The sequence below is a fragment of the Eptatretus burgeri genome, chromosome 6 (genome assembly GCF_056783735.1).
Source record: "Eptatretus burgeri isolate ZD-2024b chromosome 6, Ebu_testis_v1, whole genome shotgun sequence".
NCBI classification, from domain to species: domain Eukaryota; kingdom Metazoa; phylum Chordata; class Myxini; order Myxiniformes; family Myxinidae; genus Eptatretus; species Eptatretus burgeri.
This window is the reverse complement of record NC_140966.1, coordinates 79,482,888-79,503,846: the sequence shown is the minus strand read 5'-3', so window position 1 is coordinate 79,503,846 and position 20,959 is coordinate 79,482,888. Positions and strand designations below refer to the sequence as shown.

Sequence of the window (20,959 nt, the reverse complement as noted above, 5' to 3'; positions counted from 1 at the left end):
CAGACCCCACAACAAATAGAAAACCACATATCACCATGGAAACAGAGATGACAGAGACTGACTGAGACTGACTAACTGACTTACTGACTGAGATGCGAAACAGGACAAATACAGCAATTCATCACAGGAAATCAAAGTTCAAAGCTAAAGAAGAGAATCCAAAATAAATAAAATATAAAATTAAAGACAAAGACCTCAAGTTAATGCGTGCTGAAAACAAAATCAAAATTGAAGAGTAAAAAAAATTGATGACAAAGTCAACAATGGCAGAAAACAAAACCAGATATTTGAAAATAACCAAAAAATATTCCACCACAAACGAGGGAAATAAAAGCAAAATGTATCAAATCTCGCTCAAGAAGATAAAAATTGAATATTTCTGGAAAGGAATTTATGAAGATCCAAAATAACACAATAAAGAGGTGGATTGGATCTGAAACTTTGAAAACAAAAAGCAATATCTAAGGGAAATTCCCCCAGTGATGTGATAAAGAATTTTTTTTAAAAAAACAACTTGTAAAAATGCCAAATTTAAAAAGTCCTTGCCTGGATGGAATTCCAAACTTCTGACTAAAGCAACTAGATGCTCTCCACAATCACTGCACTCGGGCATTCAAAAAACTTATCCAAGAAGAAAAGGCAATGCATGAGCAGCTTACAGAAGGCAACACCTCTGAAGAAACCCAACTACGTCACAAATATCAACCAATAACTTGTTGACCAACAACATACAAAGTTCTAACGGGAATAATCACAGAAATTATGTACCACCACCTCACACAACAAGGAGGCCGAGAGGCAGAACAGAAGGGATGTGATGGAGGATACTACAGAAAAATAGACCACAGACTGTTAAACAAGGCCACACTCGAGAACTGTAAAACCAGAAGAACCAAATTGTCCACAGAGTTGATGAACTATAAAAATCACACCCGTGTCTGAAAGGAGTGGTTAAGTTTGACATTTTTAAATGAAATTGGCAAAGCCTAGAAACGAACAAAACCCATTAGAATTACCCTTTACAACACTTTAGAATTACCCTTTAGAATTACCCTTCAGAACACTCTTGAATTAAACACGATGGGTTAGATTCTTCTTCATTTTTGACGGATGGAATGAAAGACGTAGTCAAAAATTGAAATGGCTTTACCGCTTAAAAAAAAACCTTTGGATAGTGTCCCACATCCATGGATGATAAATTGCGTGCAAGTATACAAGATTAACCCCACATAATCAAACTGATTGAGAAAGCAACAGAGCTCTGGAATACCACGTTGATATTGCAGCACTGAAAAAGAAATATCGAAATACGAGGAATGAAGATGTGACGTGCAATCTTCCAGGATGATAGCCTTTCACCCCTCCTGTTTTGCCTGGATCTGAACCCACTGAGCAACCTTATTAATGAGCACGGACATGGAAACACCCTAACGTACAATAGAAGAATGTTCAAAGAAACAGGGAAAGTGACACATCTGTACTGTACATGGATGATTTAAAGCTCTTCGCACCGGACGATAATAAATTGGCAGAACAACTGAAACTAGTGAAATCGTACTGTGACGTCACTCAAAGGGAATTTAACCGAGATAAGTGTGCCAAGTGCATGTTGGTTCAAGGTAAACCAACAAAAATGGGCAATGTAAAAATTCACCTAAATACAACAATACAGGAACTACAAAACAAAGCATCATACAAATACCTCGGAGTAGAAGAGGGCCACCAACTATGTCCAACAAATGTGAAACCTAATTACCAAAGAAAACTTTTGCAGTACCAGAGTTCCAATACAGTTGTAGAATAATAAACTAGCCACAACCGAAAGTCAACAAACCAGATAAAGCAATGAAACGCCTCACCATCTACAAAATGTTCTCCAAAATTCAGTGCATCCCGAGAATGTACCTGCCAAGATGAGACGGAGGCGGCGGCCTGATGGAGCTCAACCACTTAACTCAGATTGGCTGAGTATGTGAAAGTTCAACAGACTACAGAATCCAATTTGGACACTGACACGAAGACAGCAAGCCAGAGTAAGTAGCCTAAACTCACCTTGGAAATTTTTTCCCAAGACAGTTACAAATAGAATGTCACACACGAAACCGAAACGGCGATGAATACAGCACCTTCGATTGCAAAACAGACAAAAGAAAAATATAAAATGAAATATGAACAGATATCCACTGACAACTGGGAAAACTTTAAAAGAGCATGGAGATATAAAAAAACGGAGTTTGATAGTTTTATGGATATAAAGAAGGCTCAGTGGAATGGCTAAGAAGAGGTCAGCTCAACTGGGATGGAGAACAAATCACAAATTCACAAGGACACTATACGACTAGCTTTAAGAAAATGGGGGACAGAGCCAATTGGTCAGGTGTAGGTTCTGCAAGGTAGAAACAGAAAGCAAGAGTTGCCTCTCTTTGGGATGTAAAAAACCCATGTCAGAACAACTGTACACTTACAGACATAAAAATATTTGTCGAGTATTCCTTTGGCACATCTGCAAAAATGTCAATGTCCCAGTTTCGGAAAACTCATGGAAACATGGAAAAAGGGAATCGTTGAAAATGAGGAAGAAATACACACCTATGACTTGATGATCCCATCGAGTGTGAACATAGAAAATGAAGCATTGCGACCGGATACACAGCAGTACTTAGGCATAAAAGAAAAGAAAAGACGGCATTGCGAGTTGAGAAGTCAGTACGCAGTGATTTTTTTCCAGAACAATGCAGAAATCAAGAAGATGACCAAATACCAGGATTTAAAAAATGAAGTGAAAAGATCTTGGAAACTGAAGAATGCAAAAATTGTACCAGTGATAATTGTAACAATGGCAAAGATAAAGAAGAACTTCACAAATATCCTACAAACCATGCCCAGTAACATTACCACAAACAAACTACAATTGGAGGCTGTTTGTGGGTCAGTGAGGTCAGGCCAGATTAGATCTGTGACTTGCTACAGGTTCCATGTAAACCTCTACTAACCTGTTCCATGGTCGGGTTGTCGGTGACTAAACCGTCTCCCCCATCAGGTGTCCTGGTGAGGAGGGTGTATGATATGGACACCCAGCAGGATTAAAAACAAAACCTATCAAAGGGTGAAGGAGCTCCTTGTGAGCCAACGGCCATCCATACGTAATGCCCAACTGTGTCTGCGGACACGCTGCTGCAGTTGGGTTACTTTTTTTTCAGGAGGTTGGTGGGAGGATTTGCATTCCGGCCACCATAAAACCCTTTATTCCGCAAAACGTACCACAAATAAATCTGAAAATCCACTCTGTGGGAGTACCTCCTGTGCAGCTGCCCTTCACAGGGTAGCTCATCGGATGACGGGATTGTGGCAAAGCCTTCGGGACCTCCACTCTTTGATGATAGGAGTAAAACCACGGGGTAACCTTCCCAGGTCAGATTGCAGTAGTGTGTGATGGGGTGGTGCTAAGGTGTCGTCGAGCAGACGTTGGTCTACAGTACTTGGGTTAACCTGAGGAATGAAGTCAAGACTGTGTCCCACCCTTTGGGTGGGTGCCTGGAATGTCCTATCCCTAAGAGAGGATGATCACCTGTCTTTGTTATCATCTGAGCTCAAGCGTTTGAACATCGGTATTGCAGCACTCTCTGAGGTTCGGAGACAGGATTGCGGCGAGATCATGGCGGGTGGTTACACCTACTATTGGTCTGGTCGCTCTGATGGGTACCATGCCCAAGGAGTTGCCGGAGCTGTGTCCAATGAGCTGACTCCAATGATGATTGAGGGAACACCAATCAACGAGCGTGTTATGATATTAAGGATTCATCACTCCTTGGCTGTCATTTCCCTGGTCTCTGTATATGCTCAGAATGAAGCAAGTGATCTCACCATGAAGGATGCATTTGATGCGATGCTCGAGTCTGTGGTTAATTAGTGCCCCGGGCGAGATACTCTTTTAGTCTTGGAGGATTTCAGTTTGTCGACTAGCACTGATAGCGATGGTTATGAGACATATGTTGGTCCCCATGGATCTGGAACTGTGAACTGGAATAGCACTGGTTTCCTTGACTTTGCAAGAAGTCATGGACTTAGGGTGGCTGGTTTATGGTTTCAGCTCCCTCAGGTTCATCGCTGGACTTCATATTCCAAAGCTGGTGGTGTGGTAAACAAGATTGACCATGTGCTCATTGATGGTTGCTGGAGATTGATCAAGAACTGCAGGGTCTACCTGAGTACTCAGTTCCTCAACACCGACCACAGGCTTGTTGTAGCAACTCTGAAGTTGCAGCTTGAATCCGGGAGAATGGTACCATCCTACCCTCGGGTGGATGTTGGCAAGATCAGTGATGAGAGAGTAGCTGAGGATGTTGCGAACAGGCTGAGTGGAGATTCGGGGGAGGGGTGGCGGGGGGGTCTGGGTGCTTTGGGGAATCCTGAATAGTTGTGGGGTGCCTTCAATACCACCATCCTTGATGTTGTCGGTGGATGTTCTCAAACTTCCCGTTGGGCGAAGAAGAATTTTGTCTCTCAAGGGACACTGGATACCATTGACCAGAGTTGCAGGGTCCGGCTTAGTGGCAGAGCTGAGCTGTTCAAAGAGTTGAAGCATAAAACTGTAATGCGCTGAGGGTAGACAAGGAGGCCTATGTGCAAGGAATCTGTGAGGGGCTAGAGCATCACCTATGGTCAAGTGATTCCCGTCCTGCTTACAGGGGAATACACGCATTGCGTTCCTCCAATCCTGTCCCGCGGTGTACTGCATTTCGAGCGGAGGGCGGTGGGCTCTTGACAGAGGAGTCTGAAGTGAAGGCCCACTGGGCCGGTTACTTTGAGCGGCTGTACCAGGCTGATCCACCATCTGTTGAGTTGGATGTCAGTGGTGTTACTATCCCAATTGCTAACCCTCCAATCAACTGTGATCCACCTTTGTTTGTGGAAACACAGGCTGCAGTTAACCGGATGAAATGGGGGTATAGCTCCTGGAATCTGTGGTATCCATGCTGAGCTTCTCAAGGCCCGTGGAAATGCAGGACTCATGTCGTTGCATACAGTTCTGTGCTTTGCCTGGAACACAGGCATTATCCAAATTGACTGGAAGAGGGGCCTTGTTGTCCCTTTCTGGAAAGGGAAGGGTGATCGCCAGGACTGCTACAACTACCGAGGGGTGACGCTGCTCTCAATGCCGGGCAAGGTGTTTTCTCTTATAATTCTTGAAAGGGTTCCTCACCATCTGCTTGAGCACCAGCACCAAGAGCAGTCAGGCTTTGCACCAAAGAGGTCAATGATTGACCGTATCCTTGCCCTTTGGGTCCTTACCGGACGCAGACAAAAGTTTTGGCAGGCGCTACCTGTGGCCTATGTTGATCTCTGCAAAGCATTTGATTCAGTGAATCAAGATGCCCTCTGGAGGATTCTTGGTCTTCGTGGGGTGCCACCAAAACGGATCAATCTGATTTCTGAACTATACTCTGTTACTGAGTGCTGTGAGGTGTGGAAGTACCATCTGTGACATATTTCCAGTTGTTACTGGAGTTCGTCAGAGGTGTGTACTGGCTCCCACACTTTTCAGCACTTGTATGGACTGGATTCTGGGGAGGATGTCAGAGAGATCAAGCTGCTGTGCATCGTTTGGGAATGTCAAGATCTCTGACCTTGATTTCGCAGATGATGCAGACATCTTTGCGGAGACTCTGGATATCCTTTTGGGGGCCCTCGAGGTGCTGAATGAGGAGTCGGAGCCGCTGGGATTACAGGTTTCCTGGGTCAAAACTAAGATCCAGGCTTTCAATGACATCTTACTTGCTGCTATCTTGTCTGTACCTATTTGTGGTGAGGATGTTGAGGTCACGGAGAGATTCACTTTCCTTGGCAGTGATATTCATGTCTCTGCTGGTTATGAGCCAGAGGTCAAAAAGAGGTCTGTGTTGGACCTGGGGAGTCGTGGATTCACTGGATCATGAGGTGTGCTGTTTTTGGTACCTGTGGAGGATGAAAGTCTGAGTATTCAGGTCCTTTGTTCTTCCAGTCTTGCTCTACAGATGTGAGACTTGGACTCTGTCCAGTGATCTGAGACGGTGACTTAATTCCTTTAGTACAAGATGTTTTGTGGCTCTTTGGAGAATCCTTGGCTATCGCTGGTCGGACTTTGTGTCCAACGAGTGGTTTCCGAGAGAGACTCAAATGAGATTTGTTACCTGCATCGTCCGTGAGCATCATCTGCGGCTGTGTGGACATGTGATTCGTTTTCCTGATGCTGATGCTGCTCACCAGATTCTCTGAGCGTGTGAGCATCGTGAGTGGAGGAGGCCAATGGGCCGACCACGTGCCTCGTGGTTGCAGCAGGTTGATCATCATTCCAAGGAGATGGGGATGGGCCAGGCATCTGCCTGGAGGATGACGGAAAGTGGATGCAGCAACACGCTGCTCCATTGCATGCTCCCATACCTGACTTGATGATCCTGAAAAGAGCCCTCAGAACAAACCTCAGAGAACAAGAAAACTTCACAACTTAGCCCATAGCCAAAACGAAGGTGGATACTTCAAGTCATAGGTAGACTCTGTTTCACATTCTGAAACCCAAATTATGGAGATTACAATCAACGAAACACACACACACACACACACACACACACACACACACACACACACACACACACACACACACACACACACACACACACACACACACACACACACACACACACACACACACTTTTTCTTCTCTGGAGGCATTCCTTCCTTCGCAGACCCCTTTTCTTTTTGCCCTCCTATTTCAGTTTTATATTTGCCCTTTTCAGTCCTTTTGCAAAACAATATTTTGTTTCTTATCTGTGCTGCAGGTCTCCATCTCATGAAGGAAGTAGGACCCGTGAGCCGGAGATCGGTCCGGGACAAGCACAAGACCCTGAGCTATCTTCAGTTTGTCTTCTTGTCCAGGAGCTGTACCATCAAAGTTTTGTGCGAGGTCTATTTGACTGTCATACTGCCTGCGGTTTTGTTTATCAAAATGATCCAAGATTATTGATTTTTTTTTTTTTAATCACAGAAAGAGCATGGCCTTTTTTCCATCTTTTCCCAGTCTGTTTTAATATTGACCCTAACATGGAATAATTATAACGGGTTCTCGGTAGAGTGCATACCTCCACCTGGTTGAACAGTTTACGTTTTGTTTCCCACTGATAGGCTGGATCTGGATCCAGACCTGAACCAAAATCGAATCAACTTGTTCTTTTCACTTAACTAATTCATCTACCTAGTTTTGTCATAACTCATCCACAACTTTTAAAAACATCATGCTATGTATCGTCTTGACGCCATCTCTCAATGATGAAGAATCATTTTGAAAATTAAAAGAATTCTCATTTCTGGATTTGGTTCGTCACCAAAAACCTAATCATTTCGTCTTTGTCACACACCCAAACTGTCCAGCAAATTTGGTCCGAATCCGGTCACAACCTTTTGAGATATCCTGTTCACAGACAAACAAAGGAACAGACAGACTGGGGTGAAAACATATCCTACATCCACCTTTACAAGAAAAAACACACAGTTATGAAGTTTAGGTTCATTTTATAGCAAAGTTGTAAAATTCATTGATTGTGGTTTGTATAATCAGACATTCTAATTCGAGCCTGAACATTTCTTTAAAAATAATATAGTGAAAAACAAGTCATATTATTTTTAGAAAATGGATGGAGCAATGTTTTTTTCTATACTCCCATCAGCTCAGGCATGCTCAAAAACATGGAAATCGACCCTAATTTTGTAATTTCATGTCAATTTGCGGCTGAAATATGACGAAAAGTGTATTTAATGGCGACCATTTTGTAAACTGTCATGGCGGCCATACTATCCATATCCAGAGTTGGCAACAAGTTGATTCACGTTTCTGTGTGTCTGGACAGTCAATTTACACCTGTTGCACTATTCTAACACGGAATCAGCAGGGTCGTACACTATTCTGCATTGGGCCTCCTGACTACTTTGTTGGTGGAAGTAATTAAAAACTTTTAATCTGCAAACAGCAGCATTTATCCTCTAAATTAGTTTAGAATAACTACCTGTGCTTGTAACATGATGATTGAACAATTGGATAATGTTGACAATTGCATGGTTTACGCAGAGTTCTACCGTCGATGTGCAGTGGTAGTTGCCGCACGTCCGGCAATCGCTGTTCAGCTTCCTTTATGTTGTTGTTCTCGTTGCTTCCCCTTCCAGCTGTGTTCCACAGCCTTCAGGGTGGGCTTCCCATAGCTTCACAGGATGTGCTGTTAGCGATGGACGCATGCGAGGAATCTTTGCAGGAGGTTGATGTGTCTGCATTTCTTCGAGCACTCTGTGGACATGCAAGGCCATACTGTCAGGCTGTTGGCCTGGCCCCACTTGTAGATGGCTCAACAAGGTAAGATAAAGGCCAGTGTTTTCCAACAAGTGGGAGAGTCTGTTTTGGATAGATGCGCAGGAGAATTGGACGTGCAGGAGGAGGAGGACATTATAAGATGATCATTGTGAAGAGCTGTCCACGCCATTTTGAGAGCTTCTCATGCAAGTAACAGGACTTGACTTCCAAATTTTCACCAAGTGGTGGATTTTATTTTGCTCTTCTGCCTTAAAATGCAATGAGTATTATAGTCAAATGGGTCTAAGTGTATATATTGTTTTTGGTTCTTTTTATTCCCTTGTTGCTGTGATGATGGCAAGTGGAATTGTTCGAGGGTTGGTTTCATGTCGAACCATTTGAATAATTGTGTCATTCATTTATTTGATTTTTCACGTTTTTGTCCAGTGGTTCCCAACCTTTTTTCTGTCATTTCCCCTTGCACCCAATTCAACCATCCAGATTTCCCCCTTCATGTGTATGAGAGAAAGAACAGTTAAAACACACTGAGACTATTTACTAATTTATTTTTCAAATGCACTAACACAGCTAACATTAAATTGTATTGAATAAGAACACAGCATTTTAGTGTGACTTCTGGCATTGTTTGCCGTTCACGAGTCCTTCAATGTCTGGGGGAGTTATGGAGAGCGCACAGCGAAGATCCGCCTCCACCTCCAACTTGTTGCGTGCCTTTGTTTTGAGGTGTACCAGTGCCGAAATCCTGTCTCACACAGGTAGGTGGAAGAAAACTGGGCCAATATCCGCAGAGCATTGGTCGCAAGAAGCGGGTAGGTTCTTCGGACTTGGGTCCAAAACTCTTCCAGTTCCTTATTCTGGAAGGCATCCTTCGCTGTAGTGTCGTTTTTCAAGTCCAGGAACTCTTCCTGCCACGCTTCTGGCACATCATCAACGTTCCTCTGAAATGGGTCTCTGATAAGCTTGTTCTCGTTGCTCTCGTTTGTGATCCCCGGGAAGTAATACTTGAATTCTTCCTCCAAGCCTTCGAGGTGTTGTTTGATATCCTCGGCTATTGGATCAGGCAGACCATCCTCCATATCCTCCACACATTCGTTCAGAGCGAGGAATGAGGAAAAACTTCCACTCCCCGCTCTTTTCTTCCACAGTTCCAGTTTAGCCACGAAAGCTCTGATCTTGTCCGACTGAAAAAAATGTTGGTCCCTTTGCCCTGCAGTTTCCTGTTGAGCTCGTTCAATGCACTGAAAATATCAGACAAGTAGGACAGCCGCACACGGAAAAACTCACCCTTCAACGCCTCCAGAAGCACAACATTCTCTTGGGCCCGAAGGAAGGCTACCACCTCATCAAACAATTCCAGGACTCGCTGCAACATGTTTCCCTTTGTGAGCCACCTCACCTGAGTATGAAACAGCAACGATTCGTGGTCGGCTTCCATGCCTTCACAGAGCCGACGGAACAGCCGAGTGTTCAGAGCGGAACCCTTGATAAAGTTGACGACTTTGTTGACAGTCTCGAGATGCTGCTTGAAGTTCTTGGGGAGAGTTCTCGAAGCAAGCGCCTCTTTGTGGATCAGACAGTGTGTCGATTCCACTGCCGGATTCTTTTGCTTGACGGGCGTGACGAACCCCGATCGAGAGCCAAGCATGGCTGGGGCACCATCCGTGCACACCCCAACCAGAGACTCCCAGCTGATGTTGCTGTCTTCGAAAAAGTCATTGATAAGGTCCATCACATCCTGAGCTTTGGTCGTTGTTTGGAGAGGTTTGCAGAAGAGGAATTCTTCTGCAATTCCTTTTTCGGTGGTATAACGAACAAAGACCAACAGCTGGGACAGATTCGCAACATCTGTCGATTCGTCGAGTTGAATCGAAAAAAAACTGTGACCCTCGAACCTTCTGAACAACTTGGTTCTTGATGCTCTCAGCCATATCATTGATCCGTGACCGAATGGTGTTTGTTTGAAAGGGAAATCTGGGTCATCTTGTTGTGGGCAGCCTCACCAAGGACCAACTTCACGCACTGCAGCATACAGGGCTTCACCAATGTTTCACCAATTGTGTGTGGTTTCTTCTCCCTCGCAATCTTGTACGAGACTTCGTATGACGCTTTCACAATAGCGTCCGTTTGCTGACGAAACGTTCCAGTTGAGTCCAGTCTCATCTTCTTCAGATAATTTTGTTTCAGCTTGAAGTATTCACGATCCTTGTTCTGTAGTTCGGGATGGCATCCTTGAAGGTGTTGCTTCATCTGGAATGGCTTCATGCTACCATTCCCCAAGGTCTTTGTGCAGATGACACATTGCGGCAGATGTTCCCCGTTATTCACAACGAACGTAAAACCGAAGTCTAGATATGCTTCTGAAAATATCCGTTTTTTCGACATGATCACTTGCGGACCTGAAAAGAACAAGAGAGATCATATTAAGACATGTAATAGAAAAGAACAAACTAAAAAAGAAGAAAGAAAATAAAACATAAGAATGAAAGCGGGTAAAGTTCAGGAAACGGGTACTCCTGAGAAGAGAAGAACAGAAGGCTATTACTGGAAATTATTTTCTGATAATTTCCAGAATTTTAATTCCAGACTAGAATTTCCCCCTGAAACACCCAAATTTCCCCCCGGTTGGGAACCCGTGTTTTTGTCAATCCTCGCTGGTATATCTGGGGTTGACAGAATAGCTCAGAGGTAGCATACTCAGTACTCACCTTTGTATAGTCTTATCTGGTTCCCTTCCCAAATATAAAGTGCCATTTTGTGGCTTCCCAAGCAAAGCATTCCATTGGAGGATATTTATAGTATAAGAAGTACATACTGTACTTGGTCTTCCATGTTTCTTAAGATAATTGCTGTCTCATTTCCATTTTTTTTTTCCTTGCATCAAGCTTCATTTTGCCCAGTTTGCACATAAACCGATCTTGATTACGAATTAATCATCTTCCACTATTGATTATTTGCGACAAATGATTTCAACTCAGGCAGTTGGTGTATTTGATCTCTCGTGTGGCCGAATGTGTTTTCAACAGTATAAGGGAAGAGGACGTCGAACGGCATTCTGTGTCTTCGCCGTCCTCATTTCCGCACTCGGGATCAAACGCTGTGCAGGAATTGAAGTTGGAGATGCCATTGTCTGTGCTTGATGATGAGCACACCTGTGAATCAACACCTGGATTACATGCCATCATTCAGGTATTCCATTTGGCTGTGTCTGCTCACTCCAGGATTTGCAGTCTTATGTTGCATTGATACCAAAACGACTAGCGTATTTTTCGGCGTATAAGTCGATTCCTTTTTCTTCCCTGGATGTCCGGGCATCGACTTGTACTCAGAATCGACTTATCTATGGTTGAAGACATTGAATTGCCTAAAGGCTTGTGAAAAGAAATTGCAAAGTATGATATTTTCTGAGATAAGTTGTATAATTGATCATTTGAAACACACTACAGAAATCTTTGCTGGGACATTTTCTGATTGGCAGAGCAATTAATCGTTAATCCGCTCACTGCCGCATGCGCAATTATCCAATCAATAATGAGCACGCACTCATCAATTACATTGATCCATCCCTTTGAATCCCAATCATATGTACCCATCACGACATCATCGCAAAATGCCTCCCGTAAAGTCGAGCAAGTTGTACGTGGCAGCTTTTAAGTTGAAAGTTGTTGTCACTGTGGAAAATGGTGGGAATATGGCTGCGCACAGGAAATACGATGACGTGGAGACTGAGGATGATGAGAACAGTCCACCTGGCCTGACGCCTGAGCTTGCCACTATCTTCAATTCCAATACGAAAGATGAGGATTTTAACGGTTTCACTGATGTTGAGTGATTATGTCGAGTCGTCAACTGTGTCGAGATAAAATATGTTGAGCCAGTACTCGGTGATTAAACTCTTTTTATGGATTAAATATGCTATTATTACAAAAAGTAAGTGTCTGGTGTTCAGGTTTTTTAAGGAGTAGTGAACTGTGACAAAATGTATTGTGCTATAAGCCAGTGCTGATATAATGATTGTGCAGCTTGTTTTAAATACTGTACCTCTCTCTATATGATAACAAACGTGTTGAAAAACGATTTACGTTCGAAATTTGTTCGGAACTTTTGTCATCCCACAAAGTAATTCAAATAATATGCATAAAGCAGCTTATTAATATTCATGACCCTTGAAGTACCGTAAGCGTAAGCAGCGATGCGTTGTGACAGTGTCAGGGAAGAACTGGAAGGGCACTCAGTGGAGAGCATACCTCTGCCAGGCTGATTAATTTACGTTTTGTATCCCCCTGATAGGCAGGATCTTGATTTGGACCTGAGTTAAAAATTAATTGGCTTGTTCTTGTCACCTAACGAACTCACCCACCAAGTTTCATCTGAATCCGTCCATAACTTTTTGAGATATTGTGCTATATATCGTTTTAGCCTTGTCACTCAATGGTGAAGAATCACTTTAAAAAAATTATCGGATCCGAATCAATTCTTCCTTGTTACATACCCCATCTGCCCACCAAATATCGTCCAAATCCATCCGCAACTTTTGAGATATTTTGCTCACAAACAAACAGACAGACATGGGTTAAAAACTACCTCCGTCCACCTTCAGTGGAGGAGGTAATTAACATCTCTATTGGTCTGACTGACTGATAATTTTGCGAACTATCGTAGTTGATCTATCTTCATCTTGTACTCCAAATCGAATTATCCATGAGTGAAGGAAAGAAAAATCGGACTGTGCTTCCTGAAGTTTACCTGGATCAGGAGCAACAGTCACTCAAACCACCCTTAGACCCCCTTAGACCTTGATTATTATTATTATTATTATTATTATTGTTATTATTGGGGGTTTTTAATACCATGAACAAACTTTAGTACATCATGGGTGATGAAGGTTGTGGTCAAGTTTTTATCGAAATTGTGTGTGTAGTTTTGGAGAAGAGTGCAAATACCTATTTTGGGGGGATCAAATTCCCCCCCTACCCCCACTGTAGACCCCCTTAATGAGTGCAGATTTTGATGCGGTCAATACACCTTCGTTAGGCATCACATGGGAAGCTTGTGGCCAAGTTTCATCAAAATTGTGTGTTCGGTTCAAGCGATAATGACTGAAGTGTTTACGGACTCACTGACTCACTCACCTATGGACACCGCTCGATCCAATAAGCTCACTTGACTAAAGTCCATGTGAGCTAAAAATGGGGGAAATTGCCAATTTGACTCGTACTCTACATCGACTTATATGCTGTAAAATCCGGTACTTGTGTTACTTTCTCAAATACAGTGAAAATGACCATACTGTGCTTGAACAAAAGAGGAAGAAATAATGACGGTTGTATGAATTTACTAGTTTTGTTATTCTCAGGGAGGATGAGCCATGATGTAATTTTCTTTGATGAACAGAAAATGTTTATTGACATCGGAGGCAGGTACTTCAAACCAGTACCTTCAAATCCAGACTACTATTTCTACTGCCCAGAGTCCAGCTGGCCAGAGGTGAGCATGTTTCTTCAAAGCCTGTAAAACTGTTTTCTATAATTATTTTGTTGCAGATTTCAGTGGATTATTATCCTTGATGTGGTCACCCCTCCTACCAAGGAAATACAATTACTGCATGGATTTTATTTGCATGATACATTGTAACATTACAAAGTGAATGCAGGATGTAATGTGATTGCAAAAACACAACAAGGTTTGCATTATCTGCCAAAGTAGAGGTGAAGTTTTTTTTTTTTAATTATCATTGGTTCACGAGCGCCAGCCAGAGTGACCACTATATTCGTTATGTCTGTGTGTCTGTCTGTCTAGAGCATAACTCCGTGGACTTTGATCTGATCTTGATGAAACTTGGTTATGTGTTCGATATCAATGTCTAGTTGTGTTTTCCTGGATGAGGGTGTGCCACGCTCAAAAAATAGCCATTTTTAGGGGGGAAGTCGGATTAAAAATCTATCTCCTCCTTGGGAATTGCCTGAATGGAATGGGTTCTTTGGTATTTGAATAGCAAAATGAATTATTTAAAACTTGTCGTTGTCCGATTTTTCATTTTCATCCCAAGGTCAAGGTAACAAGGTCAAAAACTTAGAAAATTGCGAATTTTGACATAAAAATCATACGACCGCCCAAACTTTGAGAGCGAAGATGACAATATTTTTTATGCATAATCTTGAGGTCATTCCCCACCGAAAGTCTGAAACCATTTTGCTCTATCTCGAACACCTTGCCCGTGGAGCCCCCTTCAAGTTTGTTTTTACGCTGATTTCATCAAAGTAAGGATAATCCGATGAGTGCGAAATGCCATACAGCCTATGTGACGTTATATTGTTCCTGGAATGTTCTGGAGGAAGTTTTGCACCAAAGGTCATAATCCTTGACCTTTGACCTTTAAAGGCCACAAAGGTCAAATTTTCAAAGTTGTGGGAATCGAACCGGGTTTTCGACCTTCTTCGACTAACTAACTCCAATAAGCTATAGCACGTATCCTGTTTCCTTATTTTAATGTCCACAACATTGTTTTGTGACCTTTAAAGGTTATGCAAAGGTCAAATTTTGAAAGTTGTTTAACAAAACCGGGTTTTCGACATTTTGCAGCTAATAACCCGTCACTCGTACCACATCATGTCGATCATTTTTATAACTTGGTCAAAAATTATCAGATTGTCTCATCCTTGACTTCTGAAACAATCTACATCGTCAAATACCGCTCGTGAACCATCGTCGTCTTCAGACTTGTTATTATTTCAAAATTTGGAGTTGAAGTTTATTTGTTGCCCCACCCTCCAAACTCTTTCCACTCCTGTTTATTTATTTTTTGCATTCAGGAAATGGAGACAGAGCAGACAGAGGTGATAAAAGCAAGCGAAGACATGGACAGCTCCGAGATGGAAGGAAACCGTGAGGAAGGTCTGTGAAACTCTCCTGCAGCTGAACTATATCCGAGCAATGAAGAATCCAAGAGTATCGAATAATTCTTAATTATTTTGCAGGTCATGTACACAAACCCTCTGTACTATTCCATCTCGATGATCTATCACAACTAATGTTTCCCATTCCAGAAGCCTGTTTGGTGAGCGAGAGCGACCCAGACCTTGTTGTGGTTTATCGAGATCGCTCAGACTGTGATGGCACTGATGCCGACGACGCTGGTCGAACATGGGGCACAGGCCGATCAGGCGGCAAAGAGAAGGGGACGGGGTCTGGTCACCGGTCCACAACTGATGGTGAACTTCCAGAAGAAGATGAATGTGAGGAGGTAGACGATGAAGATGAAGAGCAGGAAGATGATGAAGATGATGGGTTCGGTGATGGAGACGAGTCCCTGAGTAGATCAGAGGGCTCCGAAGCAAGGAGCGAGAGGAACAGCGCGGACAAGCCTCCACTTTTTGTGCACCTGACGTGCTCGGTAAAGCACCGGTCACACCATGGTTGCATGCCTGTGCGCACCCTGCCTACGTGCCTAGGTCTGTATCCCTGTGGAGCTTTTGTTCCTTTTGTGTACGAATATGCAGCTGGCCTATTTTTTAGAAGGGTTTGTTTGTCCTGTCTATTATTTTCAGTGCCTGGAAGGAGGTCTTCTGCGTGTTACACACTCAAAATGGCCAAGTTTCCATTTGCTTCTGAATTGATTTTGGGCAATTTGAGCAATTCAATTTGAACAAGTACTTTATGTAAAAGAGTAATGGAAAATTCTTCTGTATTTTAAAGTTCCACATTACTTTTGTGTATTCTGAATTGACTTTAAATTAGCTTGGTGTGTCAACTCTTACAAATGTATGAAACGATACACTCCAATGCACCCAAGGGCGTTTTTGATGGTTCTTTCTCTTTCAACACAACATTGCCCTGTTGAACAGGCCAGGTCTTGAAATGCTTGGAGTTGCCGTCTGCTGACCGAGTTTATCTCCGTGATCTGGTTGTGAGCTTGGACATCATTGTGTTAACGCTGCCGCTCGAAGTTGACTTGGCTCCGACCAATATTTCCCACCAACGGTGCGAAACTTCATTATTTATCTACTTTACATGCTCTCATTCTTAAATATTGTCCCACATATTATCTTTCTTCATTCATTCCCTATTTTGAGTGCATGCACGATTGTGTTTGCTCTCTCCTCCCTTTTATTTTTCCCCTTTTCTCCCCTATTCTCCTCTCTTCCCTCCTCTCTTTTCCCCTCTCTTCTCTCTCCTCTCTCCCATCTCTTTTCTCCCTTCTCCTTCTCTCTTCTCCTTCATCTCATGGCAAGAATTGCGCTATGTGGTATACCTTTGCTTTCTTCGTGGCAGTGAGGGTGGGAATTTATAATTTTGACTTCCTACCTGCACTACCTGTCATCACAGAAGACGCCCATTGTATATTTAACATCCACCAGCTAATGCTTGCAGATGGGTCTCCAACTGAATGTCTATCCAAGAGATGGAGCACCTTGTGATGTTCTGATGAAAACCCTGCTTGTTAAGTACCAATCATGACAGTTAATAGTTGGGCTGAGAATTAAACCCAGACCGGACAGTTCAGACATAAGTAAATGTGTCACCTCTGCACCATCATGTCAGAAACCTCCAGAGGCAAGAAACAGCCATCATAGAATATGCTCAGGACTTTAATCCATTGGCTACCAAACAATACGTCTTTATACAAGCATGTAAAGTGAACTGTCTTTTCTTTCTTTCTCATCTCAAGTCTGAACTCTCAAACCTCTCTCCCTCCTCAAAATCCTGGTGGCGTTTAATCAAATCTGTTTCTGGTGTATGTTCCCCCTCCATCCCCTCCCTTACCTCAAATGGCCGCACTGCTGATTCCACACGTGATAAAGCTGAATGTCTAAACTCGGTGTTTGCAGCTAAATCTTGTGTCCTAAACCCATCACTATCTCTACCCACTTTACCCAGTCGCACCCAACTGTCCCTGGACTCTGTATCCTTTTCTCCTGACAAGGTGGAGAGCTTGCTTTCAAACCTCGAGTCAGATTCTGCAACCGGTCCAGACGGCATCAGCCCATGTGTCCTCAAAGCCTGCTCTTCTGCTCTTGCTCACCCTCTCTCTGTTCTATTCACCCTCTCATTTGCCCAAGGTCATCTGCCATCTGCTTTGAAATCTGCTAACATCACTGCCCTGCATAAAAAAGGTGCAAAAACAGATCCCTGTAACTACAGACCAATCAGCCTTCTCCCAATCATCAGCAAGGTTATGGAATCCATCATCGCTTCAGACATGAAATCCTTCCTCTTCTCCAATGGCTTGATTTCCAATCATCAATTTGGTTTCAGACCAGGTCACTCTACCCTGGATATGCTGCTTCTGCTCTCCCATCAATGGATGGAGGTCCTCAATGCCAGACAGGAAATCCGAGCCGTATCCCTGGACATATCACGTGCTTTTGACAGTCTGGCACCCTGCCCTACTCACCAAACTCTCTTCCCATGGTATTCAAGGCCATCTCCACTCATGGCTCGCAGACTTCCTCTCCTGTCGCAGTCAACGTGTGGCCCTAAATGGAGTTCTTTCATCCCCTCTTCCTGTGCAGGCTGGAGTTCCTCAAGGTAGCGTTCTGGGCCCTGTTCTTTTTCTGGTTTTCATCAATGATCTCTCGGACCCTCTGGAAAATCCTCTATTTCTCTTTGCCGACGACTCCACCCTCTGCCGTACCATCTGTCATCCCTCAGACCGGCAAGCAGCAGCTTCTTCGCTCACTGCAGATCTGGATAAAATCACAAACTGGTCCAACACGTGGAACATGTCTTTCAATCCAGACAAATCTCACACTCTCACTATGTCTCTTCGAAAGGACCGTTTACAAAACCCCCCATCCACTTTCTCAACAATCCTCTGGAAGAAGTCTTTTCTTTCAAGCTTCTGGGTCTCACTATCTGCCATGACCTTTCCTGGGAAAGTCACATTTCCAACCTCGCCTCAAAAGCCAGTCGCCGACTGGGAATCCTCCGTCGTGCTAAGTCCTTCCTCGGCCCTCTTGAGCTCCTGACCACTTACAAAGCTTTTGTCCGTAGCCTGATGGAGTACTGCTCTCCCCTCTGGGCTGGTGCTCCTGCCTCCCACCTTTCTCGGCTTCACGCTGTCGAAACCAGGGCATTTAAGATCATCGGCATCTCCCGCAATGAAGCTGAGTCTTTGGGCCTCTCACTCAATCACCGCAGGTTGGTCGGTGGTCTTTCTGTCTTCTACCGACTCCTCTCCAGCCTTGCCCTCCCTGCTCTCTCTGAGATTTGTCCCCACCACATTTCCACAGGGCGCTCAAGGTCCGCCAACAACCCCCTTCTGGTAAAACTACCAAAATCACGAATCACTGCTCATCTTCACTCTTTCATTCCTCTTTTTTCCCGCCTTTGGAATAAACTTCCTCACTCTATTCTTTCCCATTCTTCCCTCCAGGCTTTCAAAACAGCTGTTCACCACCACCTCTTATCTTCCCCCATCCAAATCCTCGATCTTTTCTACCCCCGATAATCCACCCAAGCCCACTTCCTTCATTTCTCCTGCTTTCCTTCCTGAAAGTCCCTGAAATGTCCATCTTCTCTTCGCCATGTTCCCCGTCCCATCCCCATCCCCATCCCTCTCCCTTCCACAGTTCACCTAATGTGTCTGTTCCCCACTGTTTTGTCCCTTCCACTCCCGCCCCTCTTGTCTCATGCCTCCTTGCTGTGAGTTGTGTGTTAGCTCTCATACGAGCCTCGACCAAGGTATACAAAAAAAAAAAACTGCTTTAAATATGACCAGGATGGGGGTGCCGCAGAAAATTTGCCCAGAGTAAAATAAAGTGGGGCGAGGGACTTCAGGGAAGTTTGCAGACAAACGGGGAGCATTCCAGGTGGCACTAACAATGCAAACTAGTGGCCTCGGAAGGACCTCCCAGAATCTTGTGCTCGGTGTGGCTCCAGTTGCGAACTGGCAGAAAAGGTGACCAGAGGTTCAGTGCCAGATGATGAGGCAGCCTCCCATTGTGCTCCACACAGGATCGAGCCTCGAGCTTTCCAGCGGCAAGCCTATGGAGACACCCACTCCCACGGTACCTTCGAGCAAGCACTCCAGAATGCAACCCATTCGGCAGAAAATAACCCCAAAAACCCACAAACCCCATCCAGCAACCTGCCCCCAAGAGCTTGCTACGGAACCATTGTTCCACTAAAGGTTCCAAAAGAACATGTGGTGGTCCTACTATGGGTACCTGTGGACAGCCGACCATCTTGAACTACGAGCTTTGTGTATGTGTAAGCTTGCAGGCTCATTCGGAAGATCAAATTGCTGTTATCGGATAGTATTTGGAAAATGTATCTGTTATCGCAAGATAGTTAATTCAATGATACCTATTTATCTATTTGGTACTTTTTAATAGATATCCGTGATGCAAGGCTCGTTACGGAGCTTGTACTTGAATGGCATTCAGGACAAAGACATTAAAAGACGCCAGTGCACTTTACATTAATTGGAAGGACATTCGTTGAGAATGGGCAATGTATTCGATTTAAACCCGTGACCCAAACATGAGCCATGGCTTCAGATGGGAATGCTAAACAGCCCAAACTGGCTTGTCCGCACTGGAATTGATACAGCATATGCTGGAGTTATTAAAAACAAGATACCAATCATGTTTCACATCTGCAGTGTAAAATGGAGCTGGTCACTCTCGAAAACGACTTTTCAATAGCTTGGTCAGTAACCCATCCAAAATGTCCACATTGTTCCAATCGTTAATGCTTCCTTGTGATGGTTCTGTTTGTGCAGTTACACTTCCGAGGGTAGTGCTTCATTGAGTCGCTCACCTGTTCTACACGTCCCGGTCCAACCGGCAGATAACAACCTTTTGAGTGTGGAGTCCAGGTAGGAAGCCTTTAAAGGCCAGGAGGGAAGGATTTGGGGGAAAAAAATAAATGCATAATTGCAGCTGAGAATGTAGTTGTGAATCACTGTGATGTGGTGTGGTTAGGTTGGTCATGGAAGTTATTGCAGCTGCAGTGTTCGTGTATATCTGAATGTAGTTCTGCATCTGGAAGAATTTGAAGTAGAACATGGAATTACAATGCGAGTAGATTATGTGGATTAAAAATAAATGTATGCTTTTGCTTTTCTTCTTGGGCAGGCTGGAGGATGCCGTGCCAGGGTCACTGGACAAACTTACGGAAGAACATCGTCAGGCTGTCTTGGATACCGTGAGCCAGGTGATCCTGTCTTTCAGTCTTTTGCTTCTCCACTGTTAACGATTTGTACGTGATTATCAAGATTTATTTTTGGTAATGGCTATTAACACTACTTTTCGTCTGTTTTGACTTGGGTGATGGCTGCTATTATACGCCGAGTTCCGTCTTGCATACTTCCTATGGCCTTTCCGTTTGCAATGTTGAGCGCAGATGATGTGCAGTTAAAGCCACAGCCCCAACGTCTTTGTGGTTCATTCAAAAATGGGTGCTGTTTAAATTTGTGAGCTAGCTCGAGTCGATGACAGTGGTCCCACAAATACAGAATTTAACATGATTAAAAAAGAAAAAGATTTGTTTATCTGCAAAAAATGATGCCGGCGGTCTCGACGAAGATGGACATCAAGTGATTATAGAGAATTAGCAATAGACAGACGTCTCCATATGCCAGAGCCAATAACAAGTATGAACCACACTTCCTTCACAGGCCTT

The 20,959-nt window shown here is 43.8% G+C and overlaps 1 protein-coding gene across 1 annotated transcript in view; it reads left to right on the top strand.

Moving 5' to 3' along the window:
- Positions 1–20,959, top strand: part of SZT2 (SZT2 subunit of KICSTOR complex) — a 215,035-nt gene that overhangs the window by 123,001 nt on the left and 71,075 nt on the right. The window contains 9 exon segments of the mRNA XM_085885818.1: positions 6,816–6,940; positions 8,194–8,377; positions 11,359–11,521; positions 13,727–13,819; positions 15,145–15,226; positions 15,379–15,783; positions 16,177–16,312; positions 20,058–20,153; positions 20,413–20,491. Coding sequence (XP_085741944.1) covers positions 6,816–6,940; positions 8,194–8,377; positions 11,359–11,521; positions 13,727–13,819; positions 15,145–15,226; positions 15,379–15,783; positions 16,177–16,312; positions 20,058–20,153; positions 20,413–20,491 — 1,363 coding nt within the window.